Source organism: Eubalaena glacialis, chromosome 19 (genome assembly GCF_028564815.1).
Source record: "Eubalaena glacialis isolate mEubGla1 chromosome 19, mEubGla1.1.hap2.+ XY, whole genome shotgun sequence".
In the NCBI taxonomy this organism is placed as follows: Eukaryota; Metazoa; Chordata; class Mammalia; order Artiodactyla; family Balaenidae; genus Eubalaena; species Eubalaena glacialis.
Genome location: NC_083734.1, coordinates 10,229,255 through 10,254,205, shown reverse-complemented (window position 1 = coordinate 10,254,205; position 24,951 = coordinate 10,229,255). Strand labels below are relative to the sequence as shown.

At 56.3% G+C, this 24,951-nt stretch overlaps 4 protein-coding genes across 6 annotated transcripts; all 4 read left to right on the top strand.

Annotated features, from left to right (window-relative positions):
- Positions 1–55: 55 nt before the first annotated feature.
- Positions 56–3,337, top strand: LOC133079948 (uncharacterized). Of its 2 annotated transcripts, none has more exons than XM_061175697.1 (9): positions 56–625; positions 974–1,084; positions 1,196–1,267; positions 1,499–1,599; positions 1,683–1,934; positions 2,316–2,477; positions 2,572–2,709; positions 2,962–3,114; positions 3,247–3,337. In XM_061175697.1, exons 1-9 carry the CDS (start codon positions 156–158, stop codon positions 3,303–3,305), a joined length of 1,518 nt encoding a protein of 505 aa, XP_061031680.1. In that variant the 5' UTR covers positions 56–155; the 3' UTR covers positions 3,306–3,337. The 2 variants fall into 2 exon arrangements, with proteins under 2 accessions (XP_061031680.1, XP_061031679.1); XM_061175696.1 differs by having other exon boundaries at positions 2,277–2,477.
- A 725-nt stretch (positions 3,338–4,062) lies between these two features.
- ACAP1 (ArfGAP with coiled-coil, ankyrin repeat and PH domains 1) lies at positions 4,063–15,614 on the top strand. Its single transcript, XM_061175695.1, has 22 exons — positions 4,063–4,145; positions 4,683–4,740; positions 7,704–7,823; positions 7,984–8,037; positions 8,122–8,180; positions 8,422–8,605; positions 8,750–8,794; positions 8,900–8,995; positions 9,109–9,183; positions 9,276–9,385; positions 10,615–10,666; positions 10,763–10,863; positions 11,194–11,317; positions 11,417–11,628; positions 12,293–12,362; positions 12,484–12,578; positions 12,695–12,867; positions 13,489–13,661; positions 14,396–14,505; positions 14,589–14,699; positions 15,058–15,107; positions 15,432–15,614. The coding sequence occupies exons 1-22, from the start codon at positions 4,093–4,095 to the stop codon at positions 15,530–15,532; spliced, it is 2,226 nt and encodes a 741-aa protein (XP_061031678.1). The 5' UTR covers positions 4,063–4,092; the 3' UTR covers positions 15,533–15,614.
- Positions 15,615–16,899: 1,285 nt separating this feature from the next.
- KCTD11 (potassium channel tetramerization domain containing 11) lies at positions 16,900–19,126 on the top strand. Its single transcript, XM_061175337.1, has one exon. The coding sequence runs from the start codon at positions 17,126–17,128 to the stop codon at positions 17,822–17,824; it is 699 nt and encodes a 232-aa protein (XP_061031320.1). The 5' UTR covers positions 16,900–17,125; the 3' UTR covers positions 17,825–19,126.
- A 249-nt stretch (positions 19,127–19,375) lies between these two features.
- Positions 19,376–20,866, top strand: TMEM95 (transmembrane protein 95). Of its 2 annotated transcripts, XM_061175335.1 has the most exons (7): positions 19,423–19,591; positions 19,829–19,885; positions 20,073–20,153; positions 20,253–20,273; positions 20,417–20,497; positions 20,620–20,699; positions 20,840–20,866. In XM_061175335.1, exons 1-7 carry the CDS (start codon positions 19,423–19,425, stop codon positions 20,864–20,866), a joined length of 516 nt encoding a protein of 171 aa, XP_061031318.1. The 2 variants fall into 2 exon arrangements, with proteins under 2 accessions (XP_061031319.1, XP_061031318.1); XM_061175336.1 differs by lacking the exon at positions 20,840–20,866 and having other exon boundaries at positions 19,376–19,591; positions 20,612–20,703.
- The last annotated feature ends 4,085 nt before the right edge of the window (positions 20,867–24,951 follow it).

The window sequence follows — 24,951 nt, the reverse complement described above, 5'->3', positions numbered from 1 at the left end:
TATACAGTTTTGAATCCGCCCCCCGTGGCTCCAGGGAGCAGTGGGGGAGGGGACCCAGACCTCGTCCAAGCGTCCCCAGCCCGCCGCGGTGGGGGCGGGGTATGTGGTGCAGGGAGGCGGGGCGGGGTAGCTGAGAGTGGCCCCCTAGTGGGGCCATGGAGAAGCAGGAATCTCTGGGGGCTGCTAGAGGCCTCGACGGAGAATCTCCTGGAGGGCCAACCAGGGGAGTGCCCAGAGGCATCGGAGGAGTCGAGGCAGGCGCCGGGCTGCCCTCCGGAGTAGCCATGTTTCACGGTTCTGGGCCCCCCGTACACTCCGGGGGAACCGTAATTGGCAGTCCTGGTTCTAGCCAGCCTTCTGGAGGGACAGCAGTCCTCAGTTCCGGCCTCAACCGGCATCCCGGGTCCGGTACACACCCTGGCGGGCTTAATCCCCCCTTCCCTGGAACCAATGTATCCGGGACGTCCAACCTGGGGTCCGGGGGGCCTGGGGTGTACAACTCGGGATACATTCCGCACTCCGGGTCAACTTGCATGCACTCCGATAAACCCTGTGAGGACCGGCCCCGGAGCATACTAAAAAACAGCAGCTCCACCGTGGTGCACAAATCCCCCAGGGCGGAGAGGTAAGGAGCCCGGGAGGAAGGGATTCCAGACACTAGAGGAGGCGGAGTCAGGGGAGAAGGGGCGGAGTGCCAAGAACTAAAAGTGAGAGTAGATGAGGGTAATTGGGTGGGAAATCTGAGGTTCCTAGCCTTTGAGAGAGTAGCAGGTACCGGATAAGAGAGTCAGCATGTACCCTGATTACATCGTACGTGATTGTCATCAGGTGTGACCCCATCCCCAGCCTCCTACACCTCTGGAACTACAAGGGGGTGCAAGAAACAGTTTTTGAATGACTGTAAGAATGAGGGCGGTGAGGAGGAGGGCACTAGAAGGTTTCCTCCCCCTTTTTTGTGTCTTTCTCTCACCAGAAGGAAAAAGTCTCAGCGCTGGGATGAAATGAATATTCTGGCGACCTACCACCCTGCTGACAAGGACTATGGATTTATGAAGGTGGATGAGCCCCGCACTCCCTACCACAGGTGCTGAGCCCTCAGCCCTAGCCCTTCATCCCAGACTCTCTTCCCTACTCAAAGGAGTGGGGGCCTGCCTGCTATCCCCTTCTGAGGCACTGCTTCCTCCCTTCTGTGCAGGCTGCAGGACAGCGATGAAGACCTGCTTGCGGGGACCTCTCACACAATGACTCCTGAGGATCTAGCAGAGAGGTGAGAGTCGTGCCAGAAATCAGTAGGGAAGTGGGGCCTCTTCCTCCCTCCACCCCTGAACTCAGGTCTGAGCCAGCTCTGCCTTCGGGCCCCCCCAAATGGGAGGTACTACAATTCGGATCAGGACTCACCCAGGCCAAAGTGGGGGAGTCAGCCAGCTTGGCCCCATCTACCACCTGCTCCCATTGTTCTCTCCTTTCCGTGCCCCCAACTGGTCTCCCTCCCCTTCAGGTTTGCAACAATGGACAATTTCTGCCCCAAGGTCTTCCTGTACAGTGACAACAGAAGCTCAGGGTCTTCAGACAACTTTTCCAAGACACGTGAGATGTGGGGTGAGGATTGAGTGGAAAGGGGGGTGGCCTGAGCCTTCAGTGAGAGCCTGGCAGGAAAGCCAAGCTCTGACACTGGCCCACAGAATCCAGTGATTTTGAAAAGCGCCGCAAGGCACACTACAATGAAGGAAAGTTCCTCAAGGCTCCGAAAAACCTGCCCTTGGATAATAACGAGAACAGCAGTGCGGGTAGTGTCAGTGTGAGCAGTGGCAGTCGAGGTGTGATGCTGGCCCCAGAGCCCAGGCCTGTGGAGAGAGGCGGGGCAAGAGGACTGACCAGAGGAGTCAAAGATGAACTTGGCCTGGTGGCCAGGAACCACATCCTAGAAGTCAAAGGTTAGCTATGGTGGGGCCCCAGGGACCCAAGGTAATTGTAGTCCAGAACCTTCTCCACCATAGCCTGTCTTCCTCAGGGCCCTGCTGGCTGACAGGGAAGTCGTGCTGGAAGGTGACCCCAGGGAAGACAGAGGGCAGCTGGAGTGGGGTCCTCATCAGGATAGTCCCCCAAGCTGGCTGGGGAGGAGGAACAGAAAGCCCAAGCGAACCGTGGCGGGTGGAAAAGTCACTGACGTTTTTCTAAAATGGGAGGAGGTGATAGAAGTGAGATGAGAACCTGGGGCTTGAGCTTCTCCCCGGTGCTTGGGGGTCACAGTGGAGCTGGTGGCCTGTATTCGCTAGGCGGCCATATGACTCAGATTGATTTGGATGACTTCTCAGCTTCCCCTGCCTTAAGAAATCAGTCCCCAGCTTCATCCACCACTGTCGTGTTGGAGAAGGAAATTGATCTGCGACGCAAGGAGTATTGCAGCAAAGGAAGATACCTGAGGTGCTCTCCCCACCCTGAACTTGAGGAGGACACAGAAGATGAGCAGCAGACCAGTGAGAGCTGGGCTGGGTCAGCCTGGGAGCGGGGCGGTGGCCGAGAACCAACGGACTGATGGGTGCCCCAACCCTGATCCTGTGATGCTTCCAGGCTCCACAAGCTTGAATTGGGTGACTGAGAATCCCATAAGCACTGAGGTCCGTCTGCTGGACCACACTGGAAGCCCCTCGCAGGATTACAAGGCCACCGAGAGTTCCCTGAAGGTGACAGTGATGTCATCGAAGCCTGGTGAGGGCACCAGGCCACTATCACACCAGGCCTGGCTCTTGGCAAGCTCCCATCCCCCCAACCCCCACTCCCTTCAGGCCAGTAGATCAGCAGCAGGTGATGAGAGAGGCCCTCAACATCCTTGTGTGCAATATGGATTGTATGGAGGGGACCCAGGGAGGCTCAGAGGGATTGGGACCTCCTGCCGGCTTAGCACCACCACTGCCCCTATGCCTCCTTCCTGATTCCTCTCTGCCACCTACCCTGCTCCAGGTACTGCCCCGTCCTCCAAAGACAGTGGGTCCCGAGCAATGTCTGGCTGGTGTCAGTGGCTGGTATCCAAGGGGCTGAACTGGCAAAGCACCGAAGGCTCAGAGAGGGAACCTGGAAGCCACCCAAACTCCTCAAACAAAAACCAGCACAGATGTGAGCCTGAGCAGGGGCAAGGGGCTGGCCAGGGAGGGAGAGTGGGTGGGTTCTAGGGAGTCAGGGGGTCACATGGGCCAGATCTTTTGCCTGCTGCAAGAAAGCCACTTACCCAGTCCCTCCTCTCTCCAGATGAAACCCTGCAGCTCCAGTGGACTCAGGAGGAGGAAACCAGACAATGGAAACCGTAGCCAGCTGGGGATGGGGTGGGGGCCAACCTGTCCCCGCCCTCACCACCCTTGGTAGGGGTAGACAATAAAGAGAAGAAGAGCAGGAGTCTGGGTATTGGGGGTCCAGGCTGGGCCTGAGCTGTCATTGAGGAGTGGGGGGCAGAAAGGGAAGTTCACACACAGGAAACCACAGGCAAGCAGAGCAGAGAAGAAAGCTTGGAGTGGTCTGGGGGACTGGACTCAACAGGCCCCCAGGAGTCCAAGAAGACCCCACTGCAGCCGTCTGACAATGATTGGTGTGATTCAGTCAGCCACACACCAGTATCATCTTTAATTCTTACAACACCCTGGACGTAGGAATTATCATGCCCATCTTTCAGATGAGGAAACTGAGGAATCAGCTTGCCCAGAGTCACGCAATCAGGATTTGAACCTGTATGTCTCAGGCCCCCACAACTCAACCACTGAAGGAGACTGAAGCAGAGACCAGGGTCCTGGTAGGAAGGTGACTGCAGATAGGCTCTGAGGGCGGGGCTGTGGCGTCTCTGATCTCAGGCCCTTTCTCCACCGCCCAGGCCCCGCCTCTGCCCCTCCCAGCATTGCCTGGAAGTGTGGGGTGAGAGCTCCTCTTAGGACACCCCTTCCACTTAGGGAAAGAATCGCACCCCCCAGGCTCTACCCAGGAGAGGATCCTCTCCTCCTTCCTCATCAGCACCCCCCCCTCCCCCCGGGGCAGGGAGTACCACCACCTGCATCCCCACCCTCCAGGCCCCAGGGCCCACTGGCCGCGCGGAGCGGTCAAGCTGAGATGACGGTCAAGTTGGATTTTGAGGAGTGCCTTAAGGACTCACCCCGCTTCCGGTAAGTGTGCACAGGTCTCCGGGGGCGGGCAGAGGCGGGGAGGTCCAACACCCCCTAATACACATGCACAACCTTCCCCAAGTCGGAGGATGTCTTTCCAGGGAGTAAGTCTCAAAGGGACAAGATCCAGCTTATGGGCCAAAGCAGTACCTCTGCTATCGAATCTCGTGCTCTGATGCTTGCCACCCACTGCATGTGTGAAGGGGGTCCCTCCAGCCTCTCTCACTCCCAGAGCTGGCATCCCCTCCTCCCTCTCTCTGGACCCCTGCCCCTCCCCCAGCACCTGCACTGGGCGGTTAGCAACTTCCTGCCCTCGCCACATCCACCCTCTTTCTACCCTTCCTGCTCTGGCCTGGGCTGTAGTAGCTCCCACACTGCGCGGAGTGAGCGAGCCAGAGGGTGGGTGGGCAGTTCTTAACCCATCAGCCTTTTCTGTCTGTACCCTTCGCCCCCTAACCCCGACCCCCGACCCTGCCGAGGTGGACAGACCAGATGGACCCAAGCTCTGTTCCTGTGACCCCATCCCTCCTTTCCCAGAGCCTCTATCGAGCTGGTGGAAGCCGAAGTGTCAGAATTGGAGACCCGGCTGGAAAAGGTGATCCTGACGTGGAGAGGGGTGACCGGGGTGGGATTAAGATGAAAGGGGTGAGGCCAGGGAGAAAACTAGAGACCAAGAATGAGTTCCGGGGATTACTGAATGCTAACCAGGTGGGGTAGATGTTTGGGGCTACAGAGGAGCCAAAAAGTGGTTCTGTACCCTCAAGGAGCTCAGAATCTTGGAAAACAAGACTCACCTGTTGGCTTACTTGGTCGGTTCTTGAGACCTGCATTAAGCGAGCCGTGGGCGCCTCAGGCAGAAGCAGGCTGTTTCTGCCCTCGGGGCTCACAGACTAACCATGGAAAACAAACCGGTAAAACACTTGAACACACACAGTAAGGCCTTCCTAGATATTCTTTATAAAAACGGCACACTCCCACCCCGCTTATTTGGCTTTTTTTTTTCTTTACAGCCTTTCTCTCGATCTGACACGTTATATGTTTACTCGCGGTATTAGTTTTCTATTATTGTATAACAAATTATTACAAGCTCGGTGACTTAAAACAACGCACAGGTGTTATCATAGTTTTTGTGGGTCAGGAGTCGAGCACAGCTTGACTGTGCTCCGCTCAGGGTCTCACAGGCTGCAGCCGAGGTGTTGACAGAGGCTGTAGCCTCATCCACGGCTCAGGGTTTTCTTCTGAGCTCACGTGATTGTTGGCAGAATTCAGGTCCTTGCTGTTGCCGGATGGAGGCCCTCATCTCCTAGAGGCCACCCACAGTTCCCTGCCACCGGGCCCTGTCCGTAGGCGGTTTACGTCCTAGCAGCCTGCTTCTTCAGTGCCAGCAGCAGAGTCTCCCTTGCATGTGTTGGCAAGATGGCGTCAGTTTACGTCAGAATGTGACTACAGGAGCGAATCCATCACCTTTGTCATTTGGGGGTGCCATCCTATCGCCCTTGCCATATCGTATTCTACTGATTAGAAGCAAATCACAGGTCTCACTCACCCACACTCAAGGGGTCAGGATTATGCAAGGGTGGAATCATCAGGGGTCACCTTAGCCTGTGTCTGTCAGGCTTGCCAATTTTTTTTCTTGTCTACTCTTCCCCACTGGAAGGTAAGTGTCATGAGGAACTTTTACATTTTGTTTTTGCTCAATCCCCAGTGCCTATACCATGGCCTGAAAGTTAGTAGGTGACCAAATAATATATACATTTTTTAATTGACGTGTAGTTGATTTACAGTGTTGTGTTAGTTTCTGCTGTACAGCAAAGTGATTCAGTTTACATATGAATATATACATATATTTTTAAGTTAAACTTTGTATTTTTAGTTAATTGCAGAGTCACAAGAAGTTGCAAAAATAGTACAGAGAGATCCCACATACCTATCTCCCAGCTTCCCCCAATGACAGCATCTTCCATAACTGTAGTATACTACCCATACTAGGAAATTGCTGTTGGCATGATACAATGAACTGTGTAAAGACTTTACTTGGATTTTACCTGTTTTGCATATACTCTTAAAAAAAATCTTTGTGTATAATTCAATGGCACTTTATCACACGTATAGATTCTCATAACCATCACACTCAAGATACAGAACTCCTATCACCACAAAGGAACTCTTTTGTGCATTCTTTGTAATGATAACCCCCCTCCCCAGCCCCTTCCTTATCCATGACAACCACTCATCTGTTTTCTATCTCCAGGCTTTTGTCATTTCTAGATTGTTATCTAGGTAGAATCATATAGTATGTGACTGTTCAAGATTGGCCTCTTTTTTCCTCTCATAATAATGTCTCTGAAGTTTATTCAAGTTGTGGCATATCAGTAGTTATCAGCAGTTCATTAATAGTTCACAGATGAATAGCTCATTCCTTTTGCATTGCTGCCCCATGCTATTGTATGGATGTACCAGTTTGTCACTAGTGCAATCTTATGAAAGTTCCTTATTCAGATATTTGGGAAGGAAGGTGGGGTGGTTAAGGAAAGGATTGGACACTCAGTCCGCCACCTCCACACAGTGGAGTTGTGATCATCTGGGTCGTTGTCCCTTGTCACAGACACCGGATGGTGACATCTGATAAGGTTTGATCATGGTCAGTTTCCTGACCATTACTGACCCTGCCAGCCATCTTCAGGTCAAGCTATATTTCCCTGAAGCCTCACTAGCCCTAAAAAGTGTTTTTCAGTTCAACAAAAGTTCCACAAGCACCAATGTAGCCCACGTTCTCTGAGCCCCTGCTTCCCAGGATTTCCTCATAGAACCTCTATGGTGGTCTCCTGTTCCGTGGGCTGAGCTGACAGGCTCCACAGACACTTGCCCCATCCCAGATATGGTGACTCAGGCTAGAGCCAATGGTGTCACCTCAGGAGCAAAGCAATTCCTGCAGGTAACAAGGGCCAGGGGTCAGAAGACCTTGCTTTGGCTTCTGGGTCGGCCACCTGGCTCTCCCAGAGATCCTCCTCCGGCCAGTCACTTGTCCCTTTGTTTATCAAGCCTCCTTGTTTGTAATTAGGGCCAGACAGAATGGGCCCTAGGAGCACCATCTTTGCCCTGACCCTCGGGCCTAGCTGACCGATTAATATTTATGAGGGAACGTTCACTAAGCACAGAATGGACAACTCTAGACAGTAAATACTGTAGAATTTAATACCAACCAGGCAGAACATTCATGCTAGGAGTCAGAGCGTGAGGATGGCATTTCTGGGGAACTCTGGATCCAAGCAGACGGAGCAGGGCAGGAGAGACGTTTGGAGGTGAAGCTGACACTGGCTTTGGTGACGGGCTGGGAGGAATTTTGTTCCAGGCACAGAGTAGTGGGAGCAAAGAAACAGAGATGAGAAAGCACCACGTGTGTGTTAGAAACTGGACTGGGCCACAGAGCAGTGTAGGTGAGGAGGGGAGGGAGGGGCACAGCCCTGGGAAAGGGGAGAGGAAGTAGGACAGGAGCGGGGGTGGCACTGGGTATTGGTGGCGCGTGGCACGACTCCCTGTTGCTCTGTTGCTTCCTAGCTCCTCAAGCTGGGTAATGGCCTCCTGGAAAGTGGGCGCCACTACCTTGCCGCCAGCCGGGCCTTCATCGTTGGCATTTGTGACCTGGCCCACCTGGGTCCACCAGAGCCCATGATGGCGGTATGTGGAGGGTCCAAACCAGGCTGGGGTGGGAGAGATCCTGTGGAAGGGGAGGGTTGGTCTGGGGTCTGCGGGTCCCAGGCCAGAGCAGGCTGGGTCTAGGGATGGGAGGGCCCTACCGCCCATGCCTGGTACTCTCTCTCTGCCTCTTCTTGCCTAGGAGTGTCTGGACAAATTCACTCAGAGCCTGAGCCACAAGCTGGACAGCCACGCAGTAAGTGGGGATAGGTAGGGCTGGTGAGGGGAGCAAGGGCGTCTGCGGTCCTGACCCCCACCTGCCAATTTCTGCTTCCCTCAGGAGCTTCTAGATGCCACCCAGCACACACTGCAGCAGCAAATCCAAACTCTGGTCAAGGAGTGAGTTAGGAGGGAAACCAGTCCTCCAGCCCTCTTCCCATTGCCGCAGGGTCCTCCCTGAATGAAGGAGTTGTGAGATTGGGGGCTTCTGGTGGCCTGATTGTTATCCCCCATCCCAAGGATCCCCTTGGAGTTCTGACCGTCCATAGGCTAGCTGCAAGGCTGTGAGCGAATCTCAGGGACTTCTCTGCTGGGGGCAGGCGGGTGTATCGGTGATTTTCTGTCATCCCCACACCCCCAGAGGTCTCCGGGGCTTCCGAGAGGCTCGCCGGGATTTCTGGCGGGGGGCTGAGAGCCTGGAGGCTGCTCTTACCCACAACGCAGAGGTCCCCAGGCGCCGGGCGCAGGAGGCAGAAGAGGCCGGAGCTGCTCTGAAGATTGCTCGAGCCGGGTACCGGGCACGGGCCCTGGATTATGCCCTGCAGGTGCCTGCCCCAACCTGTCTTCTTGGGGTGCCAGGACCCCAGTCACCTCGAGGCTGGAGAGTCACTGGTGTGCAGTGGGGGTGGTGGGGGGTGGGTCGTGCGTCTGTGTTTTCAAGGCTGACCTGAGGTCTTTTGGGCTCTCAGATCAATGTGATTGAGGACAAGAGGAAGTTTGACATCATGGAGTTTGTGAGTCGCAGTGGGGGCGAGGGCAGGGAGGGGAGGAGCCTGCTGATGGGAGCAGGAGGGAGAGGAAAAGAGAGGGGTCTGCCCCCTGCCCACCTTGTCCCCCAGGTGCTGCGTCTGGTGGAGGCCCAGGCTACCCATTTCCAGCAGGGCCACGAGGAGCTGCGCCGGCTGGCCCAGTATCGCAAGGAGCTGGGTGGCCAGGTATAGACCCAGGGCGCAGGCAGGTGGAAGAGGGAGGGTAGGGGCTCTGAGATGACTCTCCTGGCCTGGTTTTGGGAGGCTGGGGCCATCTGAGATGCCCCTCCTGTGCTCAGTTACACCGGCTGGTCTTGAATTCGGCTCGAGAGAAGAGGGACATGGAGCAGAGACACGTGCTGCTGAAACAGAAGGTCAGGGCTGGGGCTGCCGGCAGGAAGCAGATGGGCCTGGGGCCTTGGTCTCTGCCCACTTCAGTTGCCCTTTGACCCTTTTGTGCCCCCAGGAGCTGGGTGGGGAAGAGCCAGAGCCAAGCCTAAGGGAGGGGCCTGGTGGCCTGGTGATGGAAGGGCATCTTTTCAAACGGGCCAGCAATGCATTTAAAACCTGGAGCAGGTGAGGAGCGGACACCCCAATCGGCCAAACCCATCAGGTTAAATTTTTTTGAGTGTGCTAACTACAGCCAGGAAAAACAGACAAACCCCCTGCCTTCAGAGAGTTTACATTCCATCAGCAAAGACAGACAAGAACGTAATAATTAAGTAAATTATCTCTTAGAAGGTAAGAGTACCATAGGTGAAAAATAATAAAGCAAGCGATGTGGAGAGCTGGGGAGGAGTTGCAATTTTAAATAGGGTGGGCAGGGAGTTCCCTGGTGGCCTAGTGGTTAGGATTCCGGGCTTTCACTGCCGTGGCCCGGGTTCAGTCCCTGGTCAGGGAACTGAGAATCCCGCAAGCTCTGTGGCCAAAAAATAATAATAATGATAAAAATAAATAAATAGGGTGGTCAGCAAAGGCCTCATGAAAAGATGACTTCTGAGTGAAGACTGGAAGGATATCTGGGAGAGAATGTTCTAGGCAGAAGGAGGAGCCAGCACCAAGGCCCTGAGGAACCTGGAAGGTTTGAGGAACAGAGAGGAGGCCCAGGGTGTGGACAGAGGGAGGGAGGAGGAAGTGGTAGGAGATGCAGGTGGAGCTAATGAGGACGTGAATCATGACAGGGCCTTGTTGGCTCTACTCTGAGGGAAGTGGGGAGCCATCGCAGGGTGCGGAGCAGGGTGGTGATCTGCTCTGACTCGACCCCTTCCCTTTCCAGGGCCACTGCCGGCCCATATGGGATCTTCGCGCAAATTAGAAGAGCCGCTTCTCCAAGATACTTTTTTTTTTTTTTTAATTTTAAATTTAAATTAAAAATTTTTGGGGCCACACTTCATGGCTTGCGGGATCTTAGTTCCCTGACTGGGGATCGAACCCGGGTCCTCGGCAGTGAAAGTGCAGAGTCCTAACCACTGGACTGCCAGGAAATTCCCTCCAAGATACTTCTCCTTGCCAAAACATTGTAGCAATAGACTTATTAGACAATGCATTTCACTGCCATCTGCTGGAAAGTTGTCTTCATAAATGTTATCAAATCTGGGGTACTCGAGATGTGAATAGCACCCCTTAGATGTCCCTGGCTGCACCTCTGTCACCCTCCTCTGGAACATCTCATGAGATGGGCAGCCCGGTCTCTCTCCTCTCAGCAAGATCCTTATGGGACTAAGAGCACAGCCTCTCTCCTGTCTGTGTCCCAAGCCGCATTCCAATGCCGCCCATGTCATTAACCCTACTTCTGCCTCTTCCAGACGCTGGTTTACTATTCAGAGCAACCAACTGGTTTATCAGAAGAAGCACAAGGTGAGTAGGCCCGGGTCCTGGATGCCTGGGCCCAGGAGGACTGAGCCCTGCTGTGGCTGCCTGGACTCCTGCCCCCCGATCTCCTTTCCCTGCCAGGACCCTGTGACTGTGGTGGTGGATGACCTTCGTCTCTGCACAGTGAAGCTCTGTCCTGACTCAGAAAGGCGGTTCTGCTTTGAGGTGGTGTCCCCCAGCAAGTGAGTGCAGTGCTCAGGGGTGACACCCGTATATCTCAATTTTACCAACTGGAAAGGCAGGGCCAATCACAAAGGCATCCCTGGAGCAGGATCTTGGAGGCCCCTGATGCAGCCCCAGGCATTAGCCCTTTGGTGGTTCAATTGGGGGGCAGGCTAGGGGAGGGTCTAGGCTGAAGGGGGATATCTGGAAGGATATTACCAACTGGTGCAGACGTATTTCAGTATGAGTGGTGCCAGCTGAATACTAGCTGAATGTCAGCCTGCCTGTCCTGCCACTCGGCTCCCCAGGCCTCAGACCCCTCCCTGCCCTCCGGCTGCCCCCCTGCCCAGGTCCTGCCTCCTGCAGGCTGACTCAGAGCGCCTCCTGCAGCTGTGGGTCAGTGCTGTGCAGAGCAGCATCGCTACGGCCTTCAACCAGGCTCGCCTTGATGACAGCCCCCGGGGTCCAGGCCAGGTACCTTAACATGGGGGTGCAGGGCCAGGCTGCCCAGGGAGATGGGACATCGCTTCCCCTAGACCTCAGAGCCACTCTTTCTTCCCCTGTCTCCCCCAGGGCTCAGGACACCTGGCCATGGGCTCCGCCGCCACCCTGGGCTCTGGCGGGATGACCAGGGGAAGGGATTCTGGTGGAGTCGGGCACGTGGCAGCCCAGGTGCAGAGCGTGGACGGCAACGCCCAGTGCTGTGACTGCCGGGAGCCAGCCCCTGAGTGGGCCAGCATCAACCTTGGTGTCACCCTCTGCATTCAGTGCTCCGGCATCCACAGGTCACTCCCCAAGGTCCCAAGCACGGGCCCCTGCTCTTTCTGGCGGCAGTGGAGTTGGGTGGAGGCAAGCTGGAGCCCAGCACAGGGGCTCCTCCCTCCCTTCCCGCCCTGCCTGGGCTTCCTCTCAGATTCTGTCTGTCGCTGGGCACAGGCCTGGGCTGATCCTGTGGGGCACAAGGTGGACCCAGGTGGGCCCAGCCCCTCAGTGTCCTGGTCTGGCCCAGGTAGGGGGACACCCAGGGGAGTTGAGTGGCTTGACTGGAGGAGGTGCGGGGTCAGGGCTGCTGAGGGCGGGGGAGCTGACGAAAAGCAGAGAGAGATGTCGTGAGGCCTTAGCAAATCTATGCGCCCCTCGCCCCGAATCATTCCAGTGGAAGTGGGGAGGGGGAATGGCGTGGAAAGAGTTGTCCCGGCCAGGGTGCCTGGAGAGAGGGGAGGTGGCTGGAGAGGATGAGAAGAAGAGAGAAGAGGGAACGGTGAACAGCCGGGCTCCTGCCAGATGCAGGTCAAGGCTGCATGGCCCTGGCTGCCCTGCTGCCTCCTGGCCCAGCGCCTCTGCACGGGACCCCCATGCCGGACCTTGCCCCCAAGTCTCTCCAGGAGCAGCAGCAGCTTCCCCGGCTGCTTCCCCCACAGAGGGTCCGACTTCCCCTCTGCCCTCCAGGAGCCTTGGAGTTCATTTCTCCAAAGTCCGGTCCCTGACCCTTGACTCGTGGGAGCCGGAACTCGTGAAGGTGATTTGGGGTGCTGTGAGAGTGTGGGGTGGGGTGAGGGCAGGGCTGCAGAGCCCTGAGGGCTCAGATATTCACCCGCACCCTCCCCGTCTGTCTCTGCCTCCGCCTGGGCCGCCTGAAGCTCATGTGTGAGCTGGGGAATGTCGTCATGAACCAGATCTATGAGGCCCGTGTGGAGGCCATGGCCGTGAAGAAGCCAGGGCCCAGCTGCTCCCGGTGAGGCTGGGGTGGAGGGACTGGGGCTGCCCTCCTTATGGGCAGGGAGGGAGGAGGGCCTGGGATGGGAGGAGGGAAGACTGTCCCCTTCTTCTCCCACAACCCTCCCCCACCAGGCAAGAGAAGGAGGCCTGGATTCACGCCAAATACGTGGAGAAGAAGTTCCTGACCAAGCTTCCCGAGATTCGCGGGCGAAGAGGTGGCCGGGGGCCCCCGAGGGGGCAGCCTCCTGTGCCCCCAAAGCCGGGCACCATCAGGCCCCAGCCCGGGAGCTTCAGACCCAAGCCAGGTATAGGGTTGGCTGGGCATTTGTTGAGCACCTGCCGTGTGCTCAGCACGGTGCCAAGCCCGGCGGGGAGGCACAGAGTCTGGGGCCCACGTCTTCCCCTCGAGCCTGTTATGGGGGTCCACAGCCCACTGGCACTGGTTTTTCGAGGCAAGAGTTTCGGGGATTACGGTGAAGGATGGGAAGGACCGTGGGGCTGGGAGGAGGCAAGGAGGGCTATGTGAGGGTGTCACCAGCATGAGAAGAGTCAGGAGAATGAGCTAGGGTCTCCAGAGGCCTGTGGAGGAGGGTGTGAGTTTGGCTGGAACCGAGGGTTCTCGGGTGTAACCGAGGTGTAACCAGCATCTCTTCTTGCCAAGAGAGCTGAGGCTGACCGTCACCATGTCAGCTCACCCCCGACATCCCAGCCAGTCAGGTGGTCGGACAGGAAGAGGTGAACACTGCCATCTATCCCATATGCCCTAGGGGACCTACCCACATCCACTCACACCCACCATCACCTCCCACCACAGTCCCCAGTCTTGAAGGCCTCCCCACAGTTGAGAAGTGACCTGTCGCATTACAGCATCAGGGGACTGTGCTGAGGGTTTTCTTCCCAGATTCACAGCTGGTTCCCCCTAACAGAGCCACCCTCTGAGGACCTGGGCAGCCTGCACCCTGGGGCCCTGCTCTTTCGAGCTGCTGGGCATCCTCCATCCCTTCCCACCATGGCTGATGCCCTCGCCCATGGAGCCGATGTCAACTGGGTCCACGGGGGTCAGGAGAATGCCACACCACTGATCCAGGCCACAGCTGCTGTGAGAGTCTTGCCAACCTCCCCACCCCACCCCACCCCACCCTTAGGCTCCTCCTCTCCTCCCCTACTCCGGACTTTGGTCCCAGCTCTTTTTTTTTTTTTTTTTTTTTTTAAATTTATTTATTTATTTATTTCTGGCTGTGTTGGGTCTTCGTTTCTGTGCGAGGGCTTTCTCTAGTTGCGGCAAGTGGGGGCCACTCTTCATCGCGGTGCGCGGGCCTCTCACTATCGCGGCCTCTGTTGTTGCGGAGCACAGGCTCCAGATGCGCAGGCTCAGCAATTGTGGCTCACGGGCCTACTTGCTCCGCGGCATGTGGGATCTTCCCAGACCAGGGCTCGAACCCGTGTCCCCTGCATTGGCAGGCAGATTCTCAACCACTGCGCCACCAGGGAAGCCCTGGTCCCAGCTCTTAGCCTCTCCCACCTCATAGGGAGTGATAACCAATAGAGCCTGGTTGCTAAGAGTGTGAGATTTGGAGGCAGACAAACCTGGGTTTGAACCCAGACCCTCACCACTTAACAATTATGAACCTTCCTGTACCTCAGTTTCCTCATCTGTAAAATAGGGATAACATACCTCATTAGGTTGTACTATGGATTTAATGTATGAATACATGTAAAGAGCAGAGCCTGCCATCCCATACCCACCCTCTGAACTGACCCCACTCTAAAATATCTTTAAATTTGCCTCAAAAGATGCCACCCTCTATCCCCATTCTCTACTTCTCCACGCAGAATTCTCTTCTGGCCTGTGAGTTCCTCCTCCAGAACGGGGCAAACGTGAACCAAGTGGACAGCCACGGCCGAGGCCCGCTCCACCACGCAACCATTCTTGGCCACACGGGGTAGGGGCGGCAGGGATAATGACCTTGAGGAGGAAGGCTCCAGACAGGGTGAGGGGCCGGCTGAACTTGGCTATCCTGTCCAGGCTGGCCTGCCTATTCCTGAAACGGGGGGCCGATCTGGGAGCCCGAGACTCTGAAGGCAGAGACCCCCTGACCATCGCCGTGGAAACAGCCAACGCTGATATCGTCACTCTGTGAGGATGCCTGAAGAGGCGGGGCTAGCGCTTGCACTATCCACTTGGGCGGGGCTAACGCCGAGACCGCAGCGTGCTAGGCGGGGCCTGGGGAGGGGAGGGGCCAGCTCCAGGACCAGACATTGAAAGGATGCTCCAAGTGTTGACTGAGGCTTGGAGTAGGAAGGGGGGAGGGCAGGGTCCGAGGAAGGTGAGTTTATTCTGAGAGAGGCATCATTCATTAACATTGTTGTCAGGCATCTTTAAAGCACTAGACCCTGGGGAAACAGGTGAATGAAACAGCCCAGCTCAAAGGATGGGAGTTGGGGCAGGGGGAGTGAGGAGAATGTCATTCATTCCTTAATTCCCTCCCCTTCAGGCTGCGATTGGCAAAGATGAGGGAGGTCGATGCGGCCCAGGGCCAGGCTGGTAAAGTACCCCCCACCCCCCTCTCTCCCCACACAACATTGTAACTCCGGGCTTCTGGCCGCTGGTGACCCGTCCCCAACCCCCTGTGCCCAGCTTCATTAATTAATTACATCATTTATTCAACAAACATGTATTGGGCGCATCCTACGCGCCGGGTCCTTGAAACAGAGCAAAGAATAGGCGAGGGCGCCTCCCTGACGGTGCAGATGTCCCTTCCACCCACGCTGGAAGCGCGTGCTCTTACCAGGCCGGGCTGTCCCTATTGTACTCTTCCGTGCTAGGGCCCAGCCACCAGGCCTCCCAGCCCTTCCTCCCTCCCCTCAGGAGACGAGACGTATCTCGATATCTTCCGCGACTTCTCCCTCATGGCGTCCGACGACCCGGAGAAGCTGAGCCGGCGTAGCCATGACCTACACACGCTTTGATCCCAGGCCTTCGAGGGCCCGCACCCCCTATCCCTGCCCTTCCCACCGCCCGCCCCTTTCTATTAAAGCCTTTGTGCTTTGCTCTTCAAAGTTCATTTATTGAGCACCCCCGTCGGACAGGTGAGGTGTAGGACACTGAGGCTTCTGGGGTGCAGGAGCGATTGGGAGTTTGCGAACTGGAGTCACTCGAGGGGCGACTCCCGGGGAGTGAACTGGGAGCTTCGGCCTCGGCCCGAGTGCGGCTCTGAGGCGGGGCTCGCGGGCTCAGGAGACGTGGCCAGACCCGTCAGGCCCGGCAGAGGCCACTTGCGTGGGCTGGGTCCAGCCTTCTCTGGGGGGGGATGGGGGGGTGCTGGCATCGGGCCGGGATGGAGAGGCTGGCTCGGGCCACCCCAGCCCGGAGGCATCCCTGGAATGCGGCAGCTCAGCACCCGCCCCCTCGGGAATTCCCTGCGGGAGCGACTGAAAAGGAAGTGGTCCCCAACCCCCGACGGCTGGGCCTCAGTTTCTATAGCGGCCGGATAGGAGACGTCAGCCCCCGCCGAGTTGCAGACGTGAGGTCGGGCACACATAGGGGCCGGTGGGGCCGTCGCGGCCACATCCTTAACGACGCGCCTGAGTCACCCTCCAGACCCCACCCGCGCTAGCATCCGCCAGTCCAGCCCGTCAGCCCCGTCTCTCCAGTTCGCTACTCGTCTTCCACCACCACCCGAGCCGCGCGCTCCGGGCGGGGGCGGGGACGGGGGGGCGGGGGGCGGGCCGCCCAGGGGGCGGGGCTGCCTCTTAAAGGGCCCCCGGCCACTGCCCTTAGGCCACCTCCTTGGGGCGGAGAGTACTTAAGCGGCTGCGGCGAAACCCGGAGAAGGCGGCGGCGCCCGGTCCCGAGACTCCCGGCTGCTTCCATAGGAGTCCTAGGACACTCCCAGCTCGGATTGAGCGTGTATCTTCGCTCCCCAGCCGATACAGAGGCACCTCCAGCATCGGCTCCGGTCAGCCTCGCCTCCTTCTCCTGGGACCAGCGCCGGAGCCAGGCCAGGCCAGGCCTCTGACTGGCCCCCGGAGCCCTGCGTGGACTCGCCCACGGTGACAGCGGTCTGCCCGAGAAGCTGGTCCCTTCAGAGTCGGCCTTGTGCTCGCCACCGTCACCTGCTGGTTGGATTGCGGAAACCCACTGTCTGAAGACCACAGAAAGGAATCGCCGACCACCCAGAATCGGATGCGTCTGGACCTAAATCTCCCGTCCCTCTCTGACTTCCCTCTGCTCGTTTCATCCGTTCTCTCAACCTTTCCGGCGTTTCTGTGCCCGGAAACCCTCCCCCACCACCCAGGTAGCTGGGGTGAGCCCCCAATCTTGCTGCCTTGTACTCCAACCTGTGCCTCCGACCCAGAGACAGCCTGAACCTTACGACCCAATTCTGCACCCATCCAGGAAGTTCTGCCTTTTCTTCTCTTTCGGTGTCTTCGATACTCCTCAAAATTTCTCCTCCTCCTGTGCCCTCCTCGCCCCCCTCCTTTGGGGGCCCCGTGACCCTGAATGTCGGGGGCACGCTATATTCCACTACTTTGGAGACCCTGACTCGATTCCCAGACTCCATGCTGGGGGCCATGTTTAGGGCCGGTACCCCCATGACCCCCAACCTCAATCCCCAGGGAGGCGGCCACTACTTTATCGACCGAGATGGCAAGGCCTTCCGGCACATCCTCAATTTCCTACGGCTGGGCCGCCTGGACCTGCCCCGTGGATACGGGGAGACAGCGCTTCTCAGGGCAGAGGCTGACTTTTACCAGATCCGGCCCCTCCTGGATGCCCTGCGGGAACTGGAGGCCTCTCGGGGGACCCCGGCACCCACAGCCGCCCTGCTCCACGCAGATGTAGATAGCAGCCCCCGCCTGGTGCACTTCTCTGCTCGTCGGGGCCCACACCACTATGAGCTGAGCTCTGTCCAGGTGGACACCTTCCGGGCCAACCTCTTCTGCACTGACCCTGAGTGTCTGGGTGCCATGCGTGCCCGATTTGGTGTGGCCAATGAGGACAGGGCGGAGAGAGGCCCACACTTTCATCTGGAATGGGCCCCCTGCCCTGCAGAGCTCCCCGAAGTGGAGTACAGGAGACTGGGGCTGCAGCCGCTGTGGACTGGGGGGCCAGGAGAGCGACGGGAGGTGGTGGGCACTCCGGGCTTCCTGGAGGAGGTGCTGCGGGTGGCCCTGGAGCATGGCTTCCGTCTCGACTCCGTCTTCCCTGACCCCGAAGACCTGCTCAACTCCCGATCTCTGCGCTTTGTCCGGCACTAGGAACTGAGAACTAGGAATGCTGCCCTCAGTTTGACTGTGTGGGCGAGGGGGGGGCGGGTAGAAAGAATGGGTCAGTAAAGAGGGTGAAGTCTTTCCTGAGCCTCTTCCTAGCTCTGCTCCTGGAGCTGTGAGAGTCAGGGGCCCCGTTGCACCTGACTGGAGCCCAGATGTGGGCAGGAATCCCCAAACCGGAGAGAGCCCAAGGGCTCACGAGACCAGAGGGTCTGGACTGGTGCTAATCCTGGGAGGGGTGGGGAAGCTTCCCTGGCTGGTCCTCGCCTGAGTCTGGGGACCTTCGGTGTTTCCTTGCTTGGAGCTTAGTATCCAGGGTCTGGAAAAGTGGGGATGCTTCTCTGCCCAGGCTAGGCTTAGCAGAACCGTGGAGGGACAGTGAGGTCTGGGGGAAATGAGAGACTTTGGATTGCTCTAACGTGGTCTTCTGGACGGTGACTTCTCCTGGAGCTGGTGGCCTGGCCTGGCCTGACCAATGAGAGGTCAGAACACTCTGAAACACGGGAAGGGAGATTCTTTGCTGTGTTCCAAGCCACCACTGAGGGAGACAGAAGGGCTACACCCCACCCTAGCTTGGCACAAGGGAGCTAGGAGAATCCCCATTAACTATGGGGCTGGAGCATCCCTCTGGAGATCCAAGTGTTTTAAAGGATCCCATATTGATGGTGGGGCTGGCCATGGGGAGGAGCGGGGCATCTCCTTGGGTCCTGGCCTTCCTTCCTTCATGTGTACGTGCCTGTTAGCCAGTGAGTCTGACTGATGCATGGGTCCCTGGCATCCTGGCTCCCACCCATGTCGCTGGAGGTGGTGTCTGTGTGCTGGCCTTTCTGTGGTCTCTGCGTGTCCAGGCCTGTTTGGGGTTGCCCAGAAACTGTTTCGGCACCAGGTATGTCTGCGGTGTGGGTGTGAGTAGACTAAGAATTAGTTTAATCCCAAGGTGTGTGTGTGTACATGTGCTTCACATCACCATGTAGGCAGGAGGGGCCTGCTGGGCTTTGAGTCACTAGGATCTTCTGGTGAGAAGTAAGAGAAGTCACTGGGCTTAGCTGGGCCTTGGAGGCCTGTATAGAACTCTCAGTTACTAAGGCAACAATGAGCCTGTTGCTAGGAGATAGCTGGGGAAGGCCCAAGGCTGCCCAGGGCAGAGAGGAGATGAACAGAAGAGTTTGAGAGAGTGGGGGAGGATATAGAAAGGGATGGGATACTCACAAACAACTTTTTCACTGGGGGAGTCACTTATTATTTATCACTGGTCATGATTTACAAGAAGAAAAATAAAGTTGCTTTTGGAACCACAAACTCATAAAGGCTGCTGAGGGCTAGGTTGGGAGTACAGCAGAAGCCCTGCTTTCTCTGTCCATCTCCCACTAGATGCTTCTTCTTCTGGTCCCAGTTCCTTGGGCCCCAGGTTTACCCCAATCAGGGATGGAGCAGTGGCACTGTTCTGGAATGCTCTAGAGACTCCAACTGTTCTGGAACACTCTAGAACCTCCAGGCAAAGGACTGGAACCGGGATCGCAGAGCATTCCAAGGCCTTCCCAGCCTAGGTGGGGCCAGCCCCCGCTCCAGCACCCCCAGCGGGCCTCATGTGGATGCTGGCACTAGGTGGGATCTTCCTGGCAGCCGCCCAGGCCTGTGTCTTCTGCCGCTTCCCAGACCATGACTTGTCGGGCCGCCTGGCTCAGCTTTGCAGCCAGATGGAGGCCCAGTGGAAGGACTGTGAGGTCTCCTGGAACTTCTCGGCCTTTGCCTTAGGTAAGATCAGACATCCAGGGATGGGCTCAGCAACAGTCACCCCTGTGCCCTAAGGGGGCTGCATGTGGCCTCCCAGCTGTGCCTCTCAGCCATCTTCTCAGTCCACTGCCCTCTCTGGACACACTGGCCTCTCCCTCTGGGAGAGCTTCTTCAGACCCTGGGAAACTCAGGAAAGGCCCCAGAACCTCCTTCTGGGCTGACGAGGGAATCTCGCCCGGTCCTTACCCATCTCCACAGATGATGCATCCTTGAAAAAAGTCACAGAGAAGACTCACAGAGTCCTGAGGGTCATGGGTGAGGTACAACCTAGGGGCTTGGATGGCACCAAGGAGGGGGTTGGGAGGAGGGGGCTGGGGAGGCAAGGAAGGGTGGAGGGCAGGTGGAGACAGGAGGGCGTGATGGGGAGGTGCTGGGTGAAGGTGTGGAGGTGAACCGGCCCTGCTGAGGCCCCGGGCACTATAGCTGTTCTCTGCCTCCCCAGAGATCAAAGGGTCTCTCTCCTCACTCCTTTCATATTGGAAATGGCTTCAAAAGACCAAGCTCCCAGAATACAACAGGGAAGGTACTGATGCGGGGAGGGATCAAGGGGTGCCTAGGTCCTCAGGCAAAGGAGTGTGTGGCTGAGCTCATCCACCCCCATCCTCCTTGTCTTTCATTTCAGCTCTCTGCGCTCCCGCCTGCCGTGAGTAGGAAAGGGAAGGGGTAGCAAGGGCCAGGGGCCTCGGGGGACCTGAGGAGAGCCTGCAGTTTGGGGAGGAAGTGTGGGACTCTCGCAGGGTTCAGCGAAGGTTCCCGCCCCAGAGCTGGTCCTGCTGTCTCCTGCAGGGGGCAGCACCATCCTGTACAACTGCTCCACCTGCCAGGGCTTCGAGGTGTACTGCTGGCCCCGAAAGCGCTGCTTCCCAGGTCCTTACTCCCCACCCCTGCCTCACCCCACCCAGATCTCTGAGCTGTTAGGCTACCCCAGCATCGATGGGTGCGGTCCCCGGGATCATTCACTGCCTCCTGGGTTCCCTGCAGGAAGTCACGATCTTTGGGAAGCCAGGATTCTGCTGCTCTTTGTCTCCGGAGCTGTCCTGCTCCTGGGTATTCTGAGCCTCGCGGTGGAGTGAGTTGGGGGATAAGGGCCAGAAACAGCCTCACCACCTCTGACCCATCAGTACCTTCCCCCACCCCCCATCCTTCCTCTTTCCCTCCCAGCCCCCTTCCCTTCCCTTCCCTGGGCTCCCATCCTCTGTCTTCCCTCAGGTACAGCCACCTCCAAGCAAAAAGTGACTTGTGAAGATGAGGACAGATCTTAGCCTCCAGTTCTAAGGAGCATGTGCCCACAACTTCCACTTCTCTTGTGGGGCGGGGTGGGGGGGGGAGGGGGGGCAGCCAGACCCTTAGTTCCAGCCCCAACGGTTCAGTCTTCCAGACCCTGATACCCAGACATCCCCACAATCCCAGCGTCAGATGGCTTCCAGGGACCCAGGCATCCAGCTGTGGGTCCTCCCCTCCAGTCCTCAACCAATCAGACAGGGGCAGTCACCGTGCCAGGAAAATATCTACAGAAGGAAAGAATCCCCTCCATACACACTTCCACTCCCACACCCCCTTCTGCCTGTTCCCGGAAAGCTCCTCTTGGCCCTCCTGTGACTGATTGGGAATCCGGGAATGAGTGTTCTGGAAAAATCCCTCCCCCTAGAGTGAGACCACATCAGTCAGCCTGCTGGCATGCTACCCTTCCATTTAACACTGTGAAGGCTCCCACAGAGGCCCTCCTGCCAGGCCCAACTAAACCTGCTGTCAAATGGCCTCTGCCCCTGCCTGGCCTCTGTCTGCAACTGGGGAGGGCAGGGGGAGTGCGGGAGTCTCTTCTTGTAGCACAGTGGTTCTCAACGGGGGGGGGGGAGGGGGGGGAGGATTTTGCACGCAATGAGATGTTTGGCAATATCTGGAGACATTTTTGATTGTTTTGATTGGGGGTGTTGAGGATGTGCTACTGGCATCTAGTAGGTAGACACCAGGGATGCCGCTAAATATCCAAAAATGCACGGGAAAGTCCTCCACAACAAAGAGTGATCCTGTCTGAACCGTCAGCAGTGTGTGGCTGAGAAACCGTGGTATTTGGTCCTTCGGCTATCAGGAGTTTGGGTTTGGGGGATGGGAGATGGGACATGAAAAGAGAGGCCTGTCACCAACCATAAGTCTCAGCCCAAGGGCCTAGGCCGGCCTTCACCTAGCCCCGTGGTTTACAAACTGGGTCCCTAGAGGCTCCCAGTTCTCAACCAGCTGGACATTGGAGTCATCTGGGCAACTTTAAAAACTACCTGTTGCTGGGCCTCATCTCCAGAGATCCTGAGTTTAGTGGTCTCATATGGGGCTTCAGTTAATCTAACTTACAGCCAGGGTTAGAACCACTGTTTGGGGGATCCATAAATGTCCTGGGGATGGAGAGAGGAATGCTTACCCCTCCCAGGAGAACACCTTCTATTTTGTTTTACACATTCTAGTCCAGTCCTTTCATTTTAGACCAAAAAATGAGACCCCGAGATCACACAGCCAGGTCGTACAACTTGCCCGAGATCATACAATGATTCATACATTCATTCATTTGAAAAATACTAAGTGATTGCCGGCCAGGTGCCAGGCAGCGTTGCTGCCCGTACTGGGGTGAGAAACCCTCTCCTGACTGCCCAGGCACCACAGCTCTCCTCTGGTTTGCGGTAGCTGCCTCACACCCTCTTAGGCTGTGCCCTCTTTCCAGGCTCAACATTTTGGAGCTGTCCTTGTTTTCACACCCAACGTGCAGTGGGTCAACCGTTCTGTCCATTCCTGAAGGATCTCTATCCTATCTGTCTCCTCCTCCTGCTCTATGGCCCCCAGCCCACTCTAGAACCCTCTCGTTGTGGACCCCAGTCTCCCAGATGTGCATCTGACTCTGCCCACGCCCCTCAAATCCACTGCACCCTCAGTGGCCACACTGGTCTTCTTAAAACTCCACATCGCTCAAACATCCTGTCCAGTATCAAATGATGCTTAAAAACTTGGGCTCTGGAGTTGGGCTGCCCGATTTCAAATCCTGGCTCTGGTTCTTACTGGACCTTGGGAAAGTCATTTAATTTCTCTGTTCCTGTTTCCTCATATTTTAAATGCAGATCATATATTTCCTTGATTCCATGGCTTTTTTTTTTTTTTCTGTTTACATTTAAACATCTCTGAAGAACCCATCTTAAATTGAAGACATGTCATGGCATAATGGTATATATTACAATTGATGATATCTTAAATTCAACTCAGCGGTACTGACCTTACAGAATTACTGCGAGGTCCAAATCAGTTCATATAAAATGCTTGGGACTGTGCCCAACATGTAATGGGCCCTCACTAAGTATCAGCCATTATAATCTCTTACTTAAAACGTTCCCTAGCTCTTCCTTGCCTACAGAGTATAGAGTTGGCCCTTGACCCTGACATTCAAGGCTCTCCATCAGCAGCTCCCACCATCTTATATAGTCATCAGGCCAGAACTGTCCAGACACAGAACTGGAATCTCCCTTGAACGCCCCACAGGCATCTCAGACTCCACACGTGTCCACCTCCCTCAGACACGCCTTCCTCCTGACCACACCCCCTCCTGGGATCTCTCAGGCTTAACGGCAGTGCCCACAGTGTCATGGGCATCCTCCTCCTCTCATGCCATGTGCCCACTTCTTACCTGTAGGTGATCTACCTTGGTCATGCTTCTTGGAATCTGACCCCAGGTGTCCCTGGAGCTTTATCTCAGCTCTGCCCACCCCACAGCCATACTGAGTCACTTCTAGTTGCCCCAACACTGTTTCCTCATGTCTGCTCACCTTTGTCCAGTCTTGTTCCTCTACCTGGAATGACTTTCTCCTTTGGCTCAGATATCACCCCTTCTGAGAGGCCTTCTCTGAGCTCCTGAGTCAGAGTGGCGTGAGTCTGCTCTAGGCATCTCTCATGTGGCACCTGTTACATCAGGTGGTGGTGTTTGTTTATACATCTTCCCTCTACACCACGCATTCCTCTCTAAAGCCACTGCTTAAGGTTTTGTGTCTTTGTTTCCTCAGAGCCTGGCACATGGTAGATGCCAGGAAGTGTCCCTGATGACTCCAGCACCTTCTCTGAACCCTTGTGATATGCCTTCCCCATGTAAGCCCTTCATGAGCACTTAGCACAGGAGGCGGGTGGAGTTTGTGCTTTTTATGTGCGCATAAGGCCAACCTACCGCAGTGTGGCCTGCCAGGGCAGCGATGGTTTTTCTGAGCCCCTCACCAAACGGGAGGCTTCTGTGGGTGTGGCAGTTTTAAACAATGGCCCCATGTTCTTTGACACGCCTCCCACCTAGAGGTAGGTTCTGTGTATCCTTCCCTTGAACCTGGGCTCCGTGACTAGCAGGCCAATTGAATGTGGCAGAAGTTACAGTGTGCCACTTTCTGAGCCCAGGCCTTAAGAATCTAGCACCTTCTGCCCTCTGCCTTTTGGGACACTCACTCTGGAACTCAGTCACTCATGCTATGTGGATGCCCAGCCTACATCGAGTCCACATGGAGGACTTCCCTGGTGATCCAGTGGTTAAGACTCCGTGCTTCCACTACAGGGGGCACGGGTTCAATCCCTGGTCCGGAAACTAAGGTCCCGCATGCCGCGTGGTGCAGCCAAGAAAAGAGTCCTCGTGGAGGGATTCAGCCAAAAGCCAGCACCTACTGCCAGACATGTGAGTGATAACACAGCTGTCAAGTCACCCCCAGACTTTGTTTTTCCACCCAAGGCTCCAGACATAGTAGAGCAGAGATAAATTCAGAGATTCCCACAGTGTCCTGTTGGAGTTCCAGACACTAAAAGTCCAGAGCATAATAAAATAGTTGTTTTAATGCCACTAGGCATTGTTGCTCAACAATAGATAACTGGAACAGTGGGGCAGGAAATAAAAGGGCCTAGGAGCTGGCACTAAAGGCCCTGGGTTGGGACTTCCCTGGAGGTCCAGTGGTTAAGACTCTGCGCTTCCACTGCAGGGGACTCGGGTTCAGTCCCTGGTTGGGGAACTAAGATCCCGCATGCCGCGAGGCACGGCCAAAAATAATAATAATAAAATAAAATAAATAAAGGCCCTGGGTTGATGACGTGGCCGGCCCTGCCACTTCCTAGCTATGTATGTACATGAAAAACATCACTTCACCAGCCTGAGCCTCAGTCTTCCTACCTGTAAAATGGAGTTAATGATGGTTAACAGGTATGGAGACTACATGTCAGACATCATTCTAAGCACTTGAGGCATTGTATTAGTTACCTATAGCTGTGTAACAAATTATTCTAAAGCTCAATTGTCTAAAACAATAAAGCCTTATCATCTCACA

Bases quoted from the DNA above. Each gene is read 5' to 3' on its own strand.
- KCTD11 (XM_061175337.1), top strand. From the start codon at position 17,126: ATGCTGGGGGCCATGTTTAGGGCCGGTACCCCCATGACCCCCAACCTC.
- ACAP1 (XM_061175695.1), top strand. From the start codon at position 4,093: ATGACGGTCAAGTTGGATTTTGAGGAGTGCCTTAAGGACTCACCCCGC. The intron at 4,741-7,703 runs GTGATCCTGACG...GTTGCTTCCTAG, and splicing joins TGGAGACCCGGCTGGAAAAG to CTCCTCAAGCTGGGTAATGG. The intron at 12,363-12,483 runs GTGATTTGGGGT...GGCCGCCTGAAG, and splicing joins GGGAGCCGGAACTCGTGAAG to CTCATGTGTGAGCTGGGGAA.
- LOC133079948 (XM_061175696.1), top strand. From the start codon at position 156: ATGGAGAAGCAGGAATCTCTGGGGGCTGCTAGAGGCCTCGACGGAGAA. The intron at 2,478-2,571 runs GTGAGAGCTGGG...TGATGCTTCCAG, and splicing joins AGAAGATGAGCAGCAGACCA to GCTCCACAAGCTTGAATTGG. The intron at 2,710-2,961 runs GTGAGGGCACCA...ACCCTGCTCCAG, and splicing joins AGTGATGTCATCGAAGCCTG to GTACTGCCCCGTCCTCCAAA.
- TMEM95 (XM_061175335.1), top strand. From the start codon at position 19,423: ATGTGGATGCTGGCACTAGGTGGGATCTTCCTGGCAGCCGCCCAGGCC. The intron at 19,592-19,828 runs GTAAGATCAGAC...CCATCTCCACAG, and splicing joins CTTCTCGGCCTTTGCCTTAG to ATGATGCATCCTTGAAAAAA. The intron at 20,274-20,416 runs GTGAGTAGGAAA...TGTCTCCTGCAG, and splicing joins TCTCTGCGCTCCCGCCTGCC to GGGGCAGCACCATCCTGTAC.